The sequence below is a fragment of the Tachypleus tridentatus genome, chromosome 2, assembly GCF_004210375.1.
Source record: "Tachypleus tridentatus isolate NWPU-2018 chromosome 2, ASM421037v1, whole genome shotgun sequence".
NCBI classification, from domain to species: domain Eukaryota; kingdom Metazoa; phylum Arthropoda; class Merostomata; order Xiphosura; family Limulidae; genus Tachypleus; species Tachypleus tridentatus.
Window position 1 is genome coordinate 43,407,117 of NC_134826.1, and position 16,120 is coordinate 43,423,236.

A 16,120-nucleotide genomic window follows, 5' to 3' on the forward strand; every position below is an offset into this window, starting at 1 on the left:
CGTCGTCAAAGTTACTCTCTTTAAAACTACCTTCTTAACGTAAGCTAGTGCTAAGTGTAAGTCTTCGTGTTTGTATATACATTTAAAAATTAATGCGAACCTTACGAGTTATTCATGACAGATATTTCTTCACTGCAAAACTTCTAATTCCTCACACAGTTCAGTTGACTTAATGTTAAGACAACCATTATTAAACCATCCCACAAATCACGAAAGATTTGGTTAGTTACTAAAACACTCAAATGTTTCGGTTTTCCGCCTTCCATCAAGAGCCCTACCACGAAAAAAAACAACAAAATCTCCAGACACAATTCATGCATTTTACTATCTCATTGTGCATTACACAGTCTACTAAATTTTAAAGATTTGTCACGTAACTAATAATAATTGTAATAAGGAAAAGGTCTGATTATGAGTTTTGCGCAAAGCTACACAAGGATTATCTGCATAGCCGTCCCAAATTTAATAGTACTAGGCAAGATGGGAGGAAGCTTGTCAACAACCCCTACCAACTCTTGAGATATTCTTTTACAAACAAATAGTGTGAGAGACCATTGTATTATAACATTCCATGGCTGAAAAGACAAGCATGTTTGGTGGGGCAGGGATTTGAACCCGCAAATTACGAGTTGATTGCCCTAATCAACTGGCCACACCAAGACGAACAAGAGAAAAAAAGTAAAACATTAATGGGGCTTTCCTAACTATCTCTCTTTCGATTTCTGATATAAAGAAAGATTTAATTTTTTTTAGGCTTTAGTTCTTAAGTTTGGTTTAGCAGTCACTAATTTAGCAGTGTAAGACTCGAGAAAAGGCAGCTAGTCATCACCACCCACTGCCAACTCTTGAGCTACTCTTTTACCAACAAATAGTGGAATTGCCTGTAACATTATAATACCCCACAGCTGAAAGGGTAAACATGCTTTGTATAACAGGGATTTGAACTCTAGGGTGGGTCAACAGCTAGTTTAAGACTTATATTGCTAAAATTTGTAGTTCACTACCTGTGGTGGTGTAATTCATTCTGCATTCTTTGCATTTAAGAACTAAAAGGCGTGACATGGTATATTTTTGAATCTATATAACTTAATTTTTTTCAACTGAAAAATTCAGTGTGATCAGTAATAAAATGCAATAAATGCTGCAAATGTTAGTCTATTGCTCAAAGGTTTCAATCAAGATCCATAACTGAACTGTTACAGGCTGGCTGAAAAGCACTGTAACATGGGATGTCTCTCCTCCTGGATTTCTTTCTTTTATAGGCTATTTTTCTTGATTGTAGTTGGGTGTATCTATAAAACCTTCAACAGAGTCTGTATCACTGGTGGTAAACTCCACACTTGCTTAATTATCCAAGTGCTGTCTGTTTCATTTCTTTTTTCTTAACATTTATATCGTGTGTCTATTTAAATATGTTAAAAAAATGCTTACAAAATGTAGTTCTTTCAAGACTTTATTGTTAAGGTGCTAGCCAATTTTATCACTTACAAAACTTTATATATGAGGTACAATCATTCACGACTTATAGAATCCGATTATAAAAGCCCATAGTAAATAAAACTTAAAACTGGTTAAACTGTTATCACAGGGACCACACAACTAGCTAAAATATACTTTTACAAATAGTCCAACACACAGACCAATCCACATGACGGATGACTACAACTCTTTTAAAAAAACTAATTTCAGGTACAGATCAAAATTATATAATGTGTTTTACATTTTTATATATATATATAAAAAAAGTTTCCCAGTTTGTTTGTTTTTTTGTAAATATCCATGCTTGGTTCCATTTATTCCATTAACAATGAGAAAGTAAAACCTATATTTTATTTAATAAAAAATATAAAAATAAACAAAATAAGCCACTTACACTTAATTAACAGCTACATTTAACTTAAGAAATAGTAAGAAAGGTAAAACAAGTGAAACACTTACAACATTAAGAATTTTAAATTCCTTACAACTTAAGTAACTAGAAGTGCTAACATTTTAGGTTTTTGTTCATTTTTTAAAGTAATAAAAAAACTCACATTCTCATTAGATTTTTTTGGTTCTATTTACAATCATATACATTTCTTTAAATAATAACTTTCTGCACAAACACTAGCATCGTTCTTTTAATATTCTGAAGTCAGAAAATAACCAACAGTAGTAAAAAATATTTTCATCCACTAGTCATTCTTGAAACTTCGCTAGAAAAGATTCAATTTTCAGCACATTTTCTATTTGCCCCTTTGTTAAAAAAATAAGGTTTTATATAAGAAGTTATAAAAGCATATGAAAAGTTGTCAAAGAAACTGAAGATTTCATCCCTATATCCTTCAAACAAATCTTCTCTGAAAAGTTGTATAATCTTTAACTGTTAAAATCATGTCACTTTGAAACTGCAGTTTTGTAATTTTAACAGAGTGAACATGATTTTATGAACAATATCATAGTTTTTACAACAACTCAAAAGTAATCTATAAATCCATTAAAATAAACATAGAGTTATTCTGTGTCACTAAAATGACTTGTAATTGAAAAGTGGAAATACAGTCTATAACTTTGGAAGAAATTTATGATACAGAGAGTTCCAAACCTAGTCACTTATTGGTATACGAGTTGCTGTTATTCTCTCAATTTGTAAAATGTGAAACCAATACACCTATATATATATATATATATATATATATAAAGACTATACAAGTTCTCTTTATCATGTTTTGTATAAGACCTAATCATAATAACAGAACAAAAAGTCTTGTAGAAAGTATGATAGGAAAATCCTGAAGGTGTTCTTATATTTTGAAACTCCAATTTCAATGAATTCAGATTTTTAAAAGTTCAAAATATCACCTGGGAGAAACAAAATATTTCAAGTTCAACAAAACAAATCACAGCTATCCTAAAGTAGACAATACTCACTTTTTTTATGAGGACTCAAGTGGATAATTTAAAAAAAATAAATAACACTTGTCACATATTGAAACTAAAATTTTGTTTACATTTGTAGTAAATAAGTGTTTTTTTTTTGTTTTTTTTCCAATATTTAGAATATATATATTTCTTGTTTTTATCATTAGTGAATCATAAAGGTTAATATTTACACATACTGACACCTAATGGTAGTATAAGCAACTAATATCATTGCTCCTTTACGCTAAAATTATGAACAACTAGCTCACTTCTGCACTACAAATGCCATAAGCTGCAACAAGAAATATTAATTTGTTAACTATTCCACACAAAAGTAATTTTATTCAAGTAATCCATTAAGATATCAGACGTGTCAAAATAAAATTTGAGTCCGATTCCACTGCCAACTACAGTTGGATATCTGCTGTTACCACTGAAGTAGTGTAGCCTGTAAAAGTAGAAGTAACATAATGCAAAAATATCCTTTAACAAGTAACTATCAACACTCTTACATTTAATACAGAAGTTAATTTTATGCTGTAGTGTGATGCACTCAACTAACTTGCAAAAATTTATGTACCCTGTTATCTAACAACTTTTCAATAAGTAATTACCTATTCTTTAACTGCTATTCTCAAGATTTACACCTAATACAATAATCTGTATTTTAATTTCACAATAGTTTCTGACAGTCTATGATATAATGTTACGTAAAATTACTCAAACATACCATTCTTAACTTGATAACAACAATAAAATATAATGTAGAGAGAGAGAGAGAGAGATAGTAAGTGACACATAAACTACCACATAATCAAACCTCATATGTGATAATTTCAGAGCATGAAAGAGTAAAATATTGATAACAAGCTAGCAAACAGTAGGAGTAAACATTTATCATTCTTGAAAAACAAGCATTTGTGCAGTAAGTACTGATAAGGTTTAGGAAAGGTTAAAAGGAAATGAACCCAGAATTAATGAGGCTCAATGCTAGGAAGCAACAACATCCAGATGACAGACAAAGTAATAAATCTCATCTAGTTTATTCCTACTATAGCCTAAATATCAGTTAGCAGTATCAGAGCTACTATTTTTTTTCTTTTTATTAAATTAAATTTTATATGAAAAATGTGTTCACGTGATAAACATTAAGTTTTGTCTCACGTTTTCACAATTTACAATAAATACTGCCACCTAGAAATTAAAGTTTTGATGCAGTTTAACATCCTTAAAATTGAAACCAAAACATTTTTAAAAGGAAAGTGATGCAAATGCCCAAAATTACCCTTGGAAAGTATTTAATTATGAATTGAATACATTTTTAACATGATGGTAACAAACTAACTACTGAGTACAATGCAGCTTTTGGTAAAAAAGAAGTTAATTTTAAGGAAATTTGGTTTTGAACCATAAGTATATTTAGCAGTGAATTCTGTAGTATTATTGTCATAAAAAAAGGACCTTCTAATGCATATGATGATACAAATATATAGACACTCCTTACCGCCATTAGAGCTCACAATGTGAAACAACCTGGATTTACAGGTCGAGTGCTCGAGGCCGTAAGTTGCCCATCAAACGACGGGCTTGCTCAGTCAACTCTATTTGGTCCTTTGTCTTGCCACAAGCCACCATTTCCCACCTTATATCAAGCTAAAAAAATGAGCAGGAAAGGTGTTACTGTCAACGTGAGTTTTACATTTTAATTTACAGATTTTTAGAAGAATTGAAACTATTCCTACTTCATAAAAATTCATTGGTGTAAGAAGCAAGATGAAAAAATATTTAAAAAAAATGAAAGCAACCATTTCATGGTACTATAATGACAAATTTGTCAACCACTTTAGTAGCGTTTTTGAATCTAACAAAAAAAAATGTAATATTAAAATTTCTTATATGTAAGAGACAAGTGGGTAAATATTTTGATAAAATACTTATGAAGAAGACACAACACAAATGTAAAAACATATAAATAAATAATTATAAAATATTAGTAATAAGCAGAAAACTGCAGTCACTACAAACTAACCTTCAGTAAAGATTTTTTATGAGGAGTTTCCTCGAAGTTTGTGCGTTGTGCTACTCGAGAGTAGTGAAGCTTGCACTATAAGAAAGGAATCAAAAGTGCATTTAGGAAAGCATGCAGTGCAAGATGCAATGGAAAGTTGCAAGATCAAGTGGAGTTAAAAAATAAAAGATTTTTTTTAATAACAGCCCTAAGCAATAGCCATGTGTTATGATGTTTTGATACTTCTTTGTGTAAATATGAATCATACTAAAAGCATTCTGCTCATGTTACACAAAGAGTACTACAATATAGTTTTCTAGACTACCACGATTTGCAGTTAATCAACTGATACTAAAGTTATGATATTTCCACAAATTGTTTATAAATCATAGAGTAGAAAAATAATTTTTAATTGATCACGACTGCTCTAAGGCAACAGTAAACAAGCATACATCTATAAAATAAGCAAGCACTTTATACAGTAGTCTCTTGTAGTATATTACCCATCTGAGTTCTTTAAACTAATGACTAATCTTAGACAATAAAATAACAGGTTTACCTTCTGTTTTGGAATAGCTGAGCTTGAAGGTGCAACAAAAGCATTATTAAAAGTCTCACTTTCTTCTGGTAAGGTTTCCTTAATTATAGATGGTGGAGAGAATAGAACTGAAGAGTCACCCATCAGGGATTTGCTCTAGTTAAAGCAAGCATTGAACATTAATTTACCAAATTATTTCAAAAATTTCTTTAACATTCAAACAAATTTTAAATGTATTCATTTTTTAAATATTTCAGAGAAACTCTTACATATGAACACGATCGAAAAATACAAACAAAAAACGTTTTGTTTTCCAATATGTTCTTGTTTCTGTTGCCTAAAATACTAAGCTAATAATTATCTAAGTTCTGTAGATACTTATATTCCAATGAAGTTTCTAAGAAAATGTTATGTGTATGTATAGCATACATGCTATAAATATATTTCTTTAATCATTTATAATTGTTTAAAGTTTATATAAAAATTATTCACTTTCTTAATTACATTGCTTCCTGGCTAGGTGATTAGGGTGCTTCTCTCATAATCTGAGGGTTGCAAGTTTGAATCCCTGTCACACCAAACATACTTACCCTTTTAGCTGCAAGGGCATTATGATGTGTGATCAATCCCATTATTTGTTGGTAAAAGAGCAGCACAAGCTACTATGAAATTATGACTAGTAATCTTTTTAGTTTTCATAGAGCCAATTTTTTAAGAAAGGATTAATGTTTTACCAAATTTGCAATACATGTTGGAGCTTTAAGTGTCTCTTTAAAGTTTATAACTAAGGCATATTATTTAGAGCCAGCAGGCTGGCTGTGAGCAAAAATCTTTTTAATAGTGATGTAGAACAACCAGTTAAGAATCAAGTACAGAAACTGAGATTCACTTCACAGCAGCTTAAGATGTTTAATCTCTTCTGAGAAAGTCTCTTCTATACAGTACAGATAAATATATTTTCCTTTGAAGCCCCCTTTATTCCACAGCCCAAATAAGTTGTTTTTACAATATCACATCTAAAAAACAGAACTTTCCATTTAACAAGTAGGTATTCACTTTGAACAAATTATGAATATAAAGCAATATAAATTCCTTCTAAGAATGCACTGAATTCATTATTTCAAATGTATTGAATTTATAACTACATTTTTAAAACAGAAACTATATATCACTTATGGTATTAAAACTAGAATTAAACAAACAGAGAAAAAAGTATAAAAATTAGTGCATTATACACTAAATAGGTTGAAGAACTAAGTTCCAAAACATGAAATACTTGAACAAATAGTAAAATGAAAAATGGAAAAAACAACAGTAAGTTGGATAAGCAATATAAGTTTTATCTAGTGGGACTAAAAGTTTAAGAATGTTGGAAAGGAAGATTTTTCTCAACAGTTATACAGTAAATATTGTTATTTAGGACCTTCATCTTTGGAAAGCTCTAGAAGGACAGAAAAATTCAATATCTCCAAAAACAAATGTTGAATGTATCTAGTGGTGCAGCTATGGGTTTGTTTCCTTTCTATCTTTAAAATGTTGTATTTATAAATGTTTATATTATAAATGATGTAGAAATACTATACTTTGAACATTAATTAGGGGACAAAGTTTTCATGTACAATATCATGAGAGAAATGCTTTCTAACTGGGATTTTAGCCTCTTCAGCACCAACTAAGTCTGAGAGATGCCAGATAGTTTTTAATGTGAATAGTTTTAAAAGGAAGAGAACTGGATATGAAAAATATTTTTTGGTAGGACACGCAGGAACTCCTTTATAACATAATTATAAAAAGTGGAAATCTTGACATAAACTACAATGATAAAGTCAACCTCAAAAGATGTGATTTTAATAATTTCATGTTCTTTACTTTGAAAAGATATGTTAACCTTGTTTCTAGATGTGCACAAGATATGATAAACAACTGACTTGATCAGAAATCAAACAAACAAGTGATGAAACACTTACTGGCGTTTCTGGGTTAATAGGAAAAGACTCATTCACACTAACTCCCAGTCCAGGAACTGTAACTTCTCCTGGAATGGACCATGTGGAATGAAGGGCTTTGCGAACCTTCTTGTTCGGAATAAAGTTCTAGAAAACAAAATGCCCATAATTAGCGATTACTGTTTTAATCAACAAGTAACTAAAGCTTACAATATGAGCAATTTTTTTAATAACCCTAAATATATTGTTAAGGACTCCTAAACTGTTTGAAACAACTGTATAAAAATGATTATCCTGTTTTGAAATATGCACTTAAATGAACAACAAGGACAAAAAAAAGCTTAATTGATACAAAGTACAATAATGAAGAATCATACAGTGTATGTACGGTCACTTAAGAAAACCTTTGAAGACTTTTTTTTTTTAATTCTGGTTGAAAAAACCAGAGTACTGAGATGAATTAAATGAATATCATATCACTTGGAAATGTTTTTACCACTTTTATCTAGAGCATCCTTAGACATCTAACTCACTTAAGTTACAGCCAAGTATACATTTGCCTGAATGTAGGCATTGCTTTTTACAGACCAAGATAAATCATATTAAATTACATCTACACAATTCTCTGAAGTTAAGAAAACAACTGAAATATCAGTGTATTACCTGGATGAGTACTTTACTTTTAATAAAAACATTCTTCAATGAAACAAAACTACCCACTAACCTCTTTATTTCCTTTCCTTTTAACAGTACTATAGCCACTGTCGTGAAGTGAGTAACAAGAAAAAGGTATTACTGACATCTCATCATAATTGGACTTGGTGTTGACAGTAAATGATTCTTGCTTGATCAGTTCATGGATATCTTCAAGCTGCTGAGATGGTGAATGAGGCTAAAAAACATAACATATAAAAGATGAGAATAAACTGTTTTTCACTCTACTCTACAAACCAAGCTAACAAGGTACAAAGAACGCATATCAACCTACTTTAATTTATACTCTAAACACATGTACAGATATTTTCATTGATTTTTCAATGGTTTCAAATGTTTGCTACTCACAATCAATGAACTAAAGAGTAAAATCTTTAACTGTGCATTAACTGAATCAGATTTCTTTCATGAAAGATTCTGTTCAAAACCAACAATCATTTTTAAAGCAAATACCTAAGTACAATTGCATTTAAACACAGTAATACCAAAAGTAAATAAAAATATTTATTATAAAAGTGTCAAAATAAGGTGAACTGAAAATTATTGTTACACAAAAACCTTCTCAGAAAATAAGACACTTAGCAAAAAAACAGTAAACAACTTAAAACTGCTTTTTTCATACAAAAGTAATTAAATAATTTCATCACACCCACAATCTATAAATGACAATATTAATTGAAAGTCAGGAGAAATAAACTGGAAAAAATTATATGTATTAGAATATCTGGTTGTAAGATTCTACTCACAGTGGAATTGCTTTAATGATTTACCTAATAACCCTTGGCAGTAAATAAATTATATAAATTTGATGCAATGCATAAAACTTTTTATCTAAAAAAAAACTTACACTAGAAACCAATAACAGCACTGACAATATTACTTAATTATACAACTAGTATCAGATGTTTCTTCCAAAATAGACTAAATTCATAGAATTTACAAAAATATTCAGTAACATACTGTGTGCTTCAGAGGGCCGCTTTTCTTTTCTATCTCTGCTAAAGCATCTTTAAAAGGGGTTGGAGTATGAGGGTTAGATTCTGTTAATGATCGGCTCATCTTGGGAGTTTGAAGACTGCTATAAAGAACGTAAGAGAATTTTTAAAACAAGTATTTCTAGCTTTGATTAAATAAAACTCACAACATTACATGAGTACATATGCAAGAGGCTCTAAACTAACATCAGTCACAACACAAGACAATACAATTAATTTAACACTGTCGCCCTAATAACTATAACTATTTTCATCAGTTTAACAATATTCTACATTGACAAAATTAAAGATCCTATTAAAGCATTTGATTAAAGAAAATGAAATAAAAAAAAGCTTACAAGAATGATACTAAGATATTTTTCACTAAATATTTAATTATTTTCTTTTCTAAAGATTTAAAACTTATGAACTATGATTTGTATATTTTACCTTTTAAGTTTAGTGCAGCAAATATGTTTTATCTTTTTTAATTACTGCACACTCGTGATAGTCATTAAAACACATCTATGAAAAATAAGATGCCATACCATATCCACCAACTGAAAGCTTTGTGATTTGGGTGACCCTCATAATTTTACAAAAGAATGATGTAGGGAAAAATATAATGACATAAAAAAAGGCAAGACATTCAACAACAATTGTCATACATAATTTCTGGAATGAATAAAATAATCTTAGAAAAATCAATTTGGCCTTACAGTAAGTTAAAATTATTATTTTATTGAATGAATTTAAGTAATACTTTACAAGTAAAGAGAATGAACAAAATCAACTTACATTTAAATAACTCCCAATATTACAAGCGAAATGTGGTTCTAACAGCTTTTAAGTATTTATAAGTACTAAAACTAAATTAGAAACTTTGTAAATGGCTGTTTTATAAATTGTCTATGACTTTAACTCTTTAAAATGGCAAAAATCTTTAATTCACACTCACAGATAAAACATGCAATAAATTAAAAACACCAAAAAAAGGTGCTAAGAATTATTGCTATTTGCACTGGATCTTCAATCACAAACACTCATGTTGTGATAATTCATATTAAGCCAGATTTTGATCACACTTAGTTGTACAAACTTTTAGCAACAGCTAATTTGCAACAGACATCACACAGCATGAAGTGGTTTTCTGGGTAAATAAAATAAATATTATAGAACAAATAGATTTTTTACCTCCCTGCTTGTTCTTCAGGAGCCTGAGAAAGAAGACAGTCTTGTATAAGTGCCACATGAAAAGATTTGTTGCCAAGTGGTGTAGATGTCAGATTTGCACCAAGGTTGGGACTGTTCAAGAACTGAACAAAATTCTAGAGTTCAATAGATCAGTTATACTCATTTTACTTCAATATTCCACTAACACTATGTTCCATAACTAAGGAATTTTATATGTGAAGTATGGGTTGTAGGTGTAGTTTTGTTTAAAACATTTACTGGAAACTAACCTTAAGGTAAGTTTTAAAAATACAAATTAAGTGGAAGCTTTACCAGTGTGCAGAATTCAATTATTTTAACTGAAAAAAAAGTATTTATATATATATGTATTATTACTTAATTTTGTACATTTAGGCTAGAAGTATTTGGTATTTAACTGTAAAGTTTACTAATAATGTGGGAATATTGCTACATCCCAACACCTTTTCATACTAAATGAAATCTTGTAACAATTAAAAGTGCTTAGTAATAACTAAATATAAAGCAAACAATTACATAACATTTTGATCAAACAACCCTACAAAAACCTGCACAGTGTCTTGCAATTAAAAAAAATCTCATAAATGACCATCAATAAAATCAGTTTTTATGATAATGATGTAAACTAATCCTACCAGGTTAAAATAAAAGGTCATTGTTAATATAATTATAGCTACCACCTTATGAAGTTTGTCCATACCAATAGTGTTTCTCCTTACAATTTTATACTCATATTTTTCACATTCACAAACCTGGGATGGTGAGAAAGGAAGCTGTTTGATGGGAGTTTCCTCAGCTGGTGTATTGATCATAGCAGTTGACATGGTAGTTGGAAAAGAAGGGGATACTGTCTGGTTGCCCACTGAAAATTGTGAAGAGGCCCTTTCATACATTTCTGATGAGAAGATGGCCTGGAAGCCCAGTGAAGGTGGTTTAGCATTGATCAAAGAGGAAGACACAGCCCCAGAAGAAATGCTCCAGTCTGGTAAAGTTGGTCCTGCTGTAGAAGATTCCCCTAAGTGTGACTGTTGCACAGTCATAGCAAATGTTGGTTGAGATATATTTGACTCCGAGCCTGTGTGTGATGACAGATACTGAGAATACTCCCCCACAAAAGAGCTAATACTTTGTTGACTGTTTAACTGATGGTGCTGAATCACTTGTTAAGGGTAGCGGTATAACTGTAGTTGTTGTTACACTGTTTACACATCAATTTTATCCTTTCTAATTTACAATAAATTACTTTAAAAAAAATTTTTACAACTTTTATTGGTATATGAGCAATTTTAATGTCAATTCAAATTGATAACTTAGCATGATAAATTTGTTTGCACTGAACTGAAATTCTTAAATAAATTAAAGGATACCATTTTCCTTCTTTTACCTTTTCGCAAGATAGGTGGAGTAACTTGTTTAGCTGTGCTAGAAAGAGCTGTTGTAATAAGTCTTTCCATTTCATTCTGGTCTAGTTCTGCATTATGATTGTACTCTGTGCAAAATAAATACATCAACTATCAACTGAAAGTTTAGTTACTGACAAACATTTGTTACAATCACATTCCCCAATACTTAAAAAACTTTGATACGATATTCATATGTATTCATTTTCTTATAACATTCTTATAAGTAGAAATAACAAGGCAGAAAACATTACTGTTAAATATTTGTTAGAAATGAACAATTATTAGAACTTATTTCAGAGTTTTCAAAATGCTATCTTAACTGTCCCTTATCTTGAACTGATAGACTAGAAGGAAGGCAGCTAGTAAACAACATTCACTGACGACTCTTGAACTATTCATGGCTAAGTGAAGATTAACACTCGCCTATCGTTATTACAGCACTGTCACCATAAAAGAGCATTAAGAACAGTTTTGCAGATGAACCATGAAACATAAATCCTAGATTCATATGAATAAGCTGACCACTAGGCCACATCCTACCCCCATCATAAGAAAATTTAACTACAAAAAAGAAGATTTTATGCAAGAACAACTCAATATAAATTCTGTCTTAAATCAAAAAGAGCACACATTAGGAATTTTTTGATACCATAATCTATTTTTAAACACTCACTAACTTCTAAAATCCATCAGCTATTCAATTTCCAAAACAGTCACACAAATTCAACTTGGTAAGGTATAAAAGATAAAATTCAGTGACTGAATTGTATTACACACATTTACAATTTAAGGCCAATAAAAAAACTGTTCAGACCATCTACACTGTCTCATCTTCTCAACCAAACATTAAGAACAAACACTCAAGCCAACCTTTAGCATTCAAATACTTGTGTATTGTCTTAAATTCCTTTAAATATATAGATTCCAAGACATTCTAAGTGTAAAATAAGGTTATTTTAGCTGTAGATAACACCTACCCTGAAACATTTATTATATTTATATCCTCTAGTCCTACCATTCTCACCTTTAATCAGCCACTTGTGAATGCTTTGAACACCCAAATTTTTGAGTCTTGTTACTGATTTAATAAAGAAACATTATTTTTGATTTTGGGCTTTTCATACATGTGCGTGTTCAGAAAAACTGGTCATGGAAAAAACTAGCATACACTTAAAAGTTAGCAGAAATTATATAAAAAACAAAAACATAGACACCATTACTATACAAAATCAGTTGTAAACTATTAATTATTGTCAGCAAAAATATATTTCATGTCACAGTATTCTAAGTATATAAAATCAGACTCAGGAAGACAGGATGAAGAGCAGTCATTTTTCCCTCCTATATCATAATCACACATTAAAATCTGTACATGAAAACAAATGAAATATTATACTGTTCTTTTTAGAAATGCAATAGTTGAATGTATAGAACGTTTATAACAACAGTCATAAATAAAAAAACAACTTATTTAATAACACATTCACAACCAAAGATAAACTTCTGAATGTTTAAAAATACCAGAAACGTTAATATCAAATGTGAGCAACACATTTTTGTGTATACAAAGTAATGCACTAAGTATGAGGTATTTGATATGTTGTAAAACTAAGTTACCAAAACAAATAATCATTATAAAACAATAATTGCAGTATGTAGTAATTTTCAGTCACTTACACACACAAAAAAAATTATATTCTTACCATTAGGTTCTTTTTTCTGAAGACTTGTAAATTTAGTTGGTGTGATACTTGGTATAACACTGGTTCCATTAAGGAGGTCAAGAGTACTAAGTCCATCAAAGGTTCCAGCATCAGGTGGCTTCCCTGCAGCATCTTCAAGTCCTTCCATATCAAACTCTCTATTGCCCCAAATGATCATTGTTAGTGAACTAAGGCATTAAAATGAACTTATGAATAACAGACAGACACATATCAAATACAAAAATTTACAACATCAACATTTCTAAAAATACTGAATATTTGATTTACACATCATTTCAACCAGTATTAGAAAATATTACAGAAATGTCAACTACAACAATAAAATAACAAAACTGGCCAATACACAAGACTTACTTCAAGGGTGAAAATAAAATTCTCATATAATCTGGAGAATTAATTTCTTCTGGCTTTAGATTCTCCATAGAGCTTTTTTCATTAGAATTCTGAATGCTTTGAAATTCTTCTAAGTGCCACCTTTCAACTGACTGTTGGGGGTATGAACAATAGTCCCTTCTGTCCAAGTTGTTTCCGTGGTGATAAATAGGTTGGTAACTGGTGCTTGACTCTAAGATAACACATTGAAATAAAAACAAATCAACACAACCATAATAAATTATAAATATAATTCATAAAACAAATCTGTCTTAACTCTATTAATGACATGCAAATTTGCATCAGAACTGGTAACACCTAAGAACAATAAACATTCACAATCATAGCATTAAGTTATAAAGTTATACATAGTTTACAAACCTTTGAGGATACAATTTCAACATTAGAAATACCATAATGAATCAATCTTTGAAATATCACATAAACATTCTACTACTATTGAACTGGACGATCAAAATGATGAGCAATCAATAACATAATTTACTATATATACAAGTATCATGCTTTCTGTTTTGTTTCTGTGAATCACCTTTACACTGAATTAAACACAAACAACTGTCAAACCATAGTTAAAAATTGAAGACAAGTGATCAAATTAATTAAAATCTCAGCAAAATTGTCTAATTTGATAATGTTTCTTCAAAAATTTTTCTCAATGATCTAGACAAGTGATGTACTAGGGTAATTACCAACCAAAATTAAGCCATTTACAGCCTTAAAAAATAGTAAGAAATTGTTCTACTGCTGCTGTGAAAATATCAAAATGTCTCCTACTGATTTTAAAGTTAGTACAATAATTAATATTTAAATTATTTTAGCTTTCTGTGCACGATCTGTTCAGTAGAGTGGTAAAAATAAGTTTCTATTGGTGCACACGTGAATAACCCAATTTTGTGTTTAAAAAATAAAAAAGTCATAATTTGTGTTTATAATAACCAAATCTGAATATTTGATTGGTTACGTTAATCCTGTGCTAAATTTCATCTTTTGAAATAATTCATAACTAGTCAAGTTACTTTTTATGTTTTTTTTAAATCACAAAATGTTACTGTCACACACTTTGTAAAAAAAAAATTCAATATTACTCCTGCTGACAGAATTCTGGGAGTGATTACTCCTTACAGAAAAATAAATTATGTGGAGCACTGTTCTTACTACAGTGAAGTTGTTATAGAAGTTTGTTAAAAATAGTTTTAGAACAAAGTAATTGAAAATTATTAATGTTCTATTCAATTTTCATCTCTGTATTGTAAATGCAAGTTTTAAAAGAGGAGAAGAAGTTAACTGCACTTTAACAGAAAATGCACTTAACTTTCAAAATATGAGAAGATGAGCTTGAAGTAAAAATCAAACTACGATTTCATGAAAAACATTTGGTGACTAAAAAAATACTTGAAGATTACAACCTGATAAGAAACAAACTTGATGTTAGACAGTGTTCAAACAGACCAGACTTTTTTCCCACACAATTATCATCTCACAATGCAAAATAAAACAGGTAATCAGAAAATGGATCCTGTCAGTTTCAGTTTTGTAAACAGTTTCTTTGTAACTAAAATGGATCAATACTAGGTCTTAAACAACACAATGGCTAAAATGTAATGTTCAAGTAGGCAGCTGACAAAATGAAAATACCGTGTTTCTCCGATAATAAGACCTACCCATAAAATAAGACCTAGTGTGATTTTTGGGGATAGTTTTAATATAAGCACTACCCTTAAAATAAGCCCTAGTTATGAGTGGCAGGAAGAGGAACGAAATAAAAAAAAATTAATTTATTAATTAGTTTAATAGTTAGTTCATTAGTTTGTTTAAGTATTAATCAGTTAGTTTAATAGTTTAATAATAGTTTATTTTAAATGGTTAGTTTAATAGTTTTACTTTGTAACTTCATTTTTTTAATATATCAAAATAAGACATCCCCCGAAAATAAGCCCTAGTGTCATATTTTGGAGTGAAAATTAATATAAGCCCTGTCTTATTTTCGGAGAAACACGGTACCAAGTTTAAAATTGAACATCTTCAATACAACACCCTTATTGGCAATTGTAAAATAAAATTTCATACTGTTTAAATTTATTGTTCATATGACTCAGATTATGTCAGTATTTTACAAGATACTTAAGAAACACAATTTACTGAAGATAAAAAAAAGTTTGAAATCATACACAATAACAAACATACTTCCTTGCAAGTTAGAACTGTTCGATTGTTGAAAACAGTGTATATCACTCTGAAATTCTGATGATTTAGAAGCCTGTTTCAAAACAAAGAAGAAAGTATAAGTCTTGCACAGTGATAAAATGT

General features: G+C 29.9%; 1 protein-coding gene across 14 annotated transcripts in view; it reads right to left on the reverse strand.

Moving 5' to 3' along the window:
* Positions 1 to 1,440: 1,440 nt before the first annotated feature.
* LOC143242138 (transcriptional activator Myb-like) overlaps positions 1,441 to 16,120 on the reverse strand; it is a 43,477-nt gene continuing 28,797 nt past the window's right edge. For 4 of the 14 annotated variants that reach the window (XM_076485503.1, XM_076485454.1, XM_076485494.1 and 1 more), the window contains 13 exons: positions 15,998 to 16,070; positions 13,775 to 13,985; positions 13,400 to 13,557; positions 11,661 to 11,782; positions 11,046 to 11,444; positions 10,276 to 10,409; positions 9,068 to 9,185; positions 8,118 to 8,285; positions 7,415 to 7,540; positions 5,469 to 5,603; positions 4,931 to 5,005; positions 4,406 to 4,554; positions 1,441 to 3,349 (listed from right to left, as the gene is read on the reverse strand). In XM_076485503.1, the coding sequence (XP_076341618.1) occupies positions 4,441 to 4,554; positions 4,931 to 5,005; positions 5,469 to 5,603; positions 7,415 to 7,540; positions 8,118 to 8,285; positions 9,068 to 9,185; positions 10,276 to 10,409; positions 11,046 to 11,444; positions 11,661 to 11,782; positions 13,400 to 13,557; positions 13,775 to 13,985; positions 15,998 to 16,070 (1,833 nt within the window). In that variant the 3' untranslated portion in view covers positions 1,441 to 3,349; positions 4,406 to 4,440. The remainder of the gene's footprint in view (positions 3,350 to 4,405; positions 4,555 to 4,930; positions 5,006 to 5,468; positions 5,604 to 7,414; positions 7,541 to 8,117; positions 8,286 to 9,067; positions 9,186 to 10,275; positions 10,410 to 11,045; positions 11,445 to 11,660; positions 11,783 to 13,399; positions 13,558 to 13,774; positions 13,986 to 15,997; positions 16,071 to 16,120) is intronic. The other 10 variants (XM_076485517.1, XM_076485528.1, XM_076485489.1 and 7 more) reach the window with 9 other exon arrangements.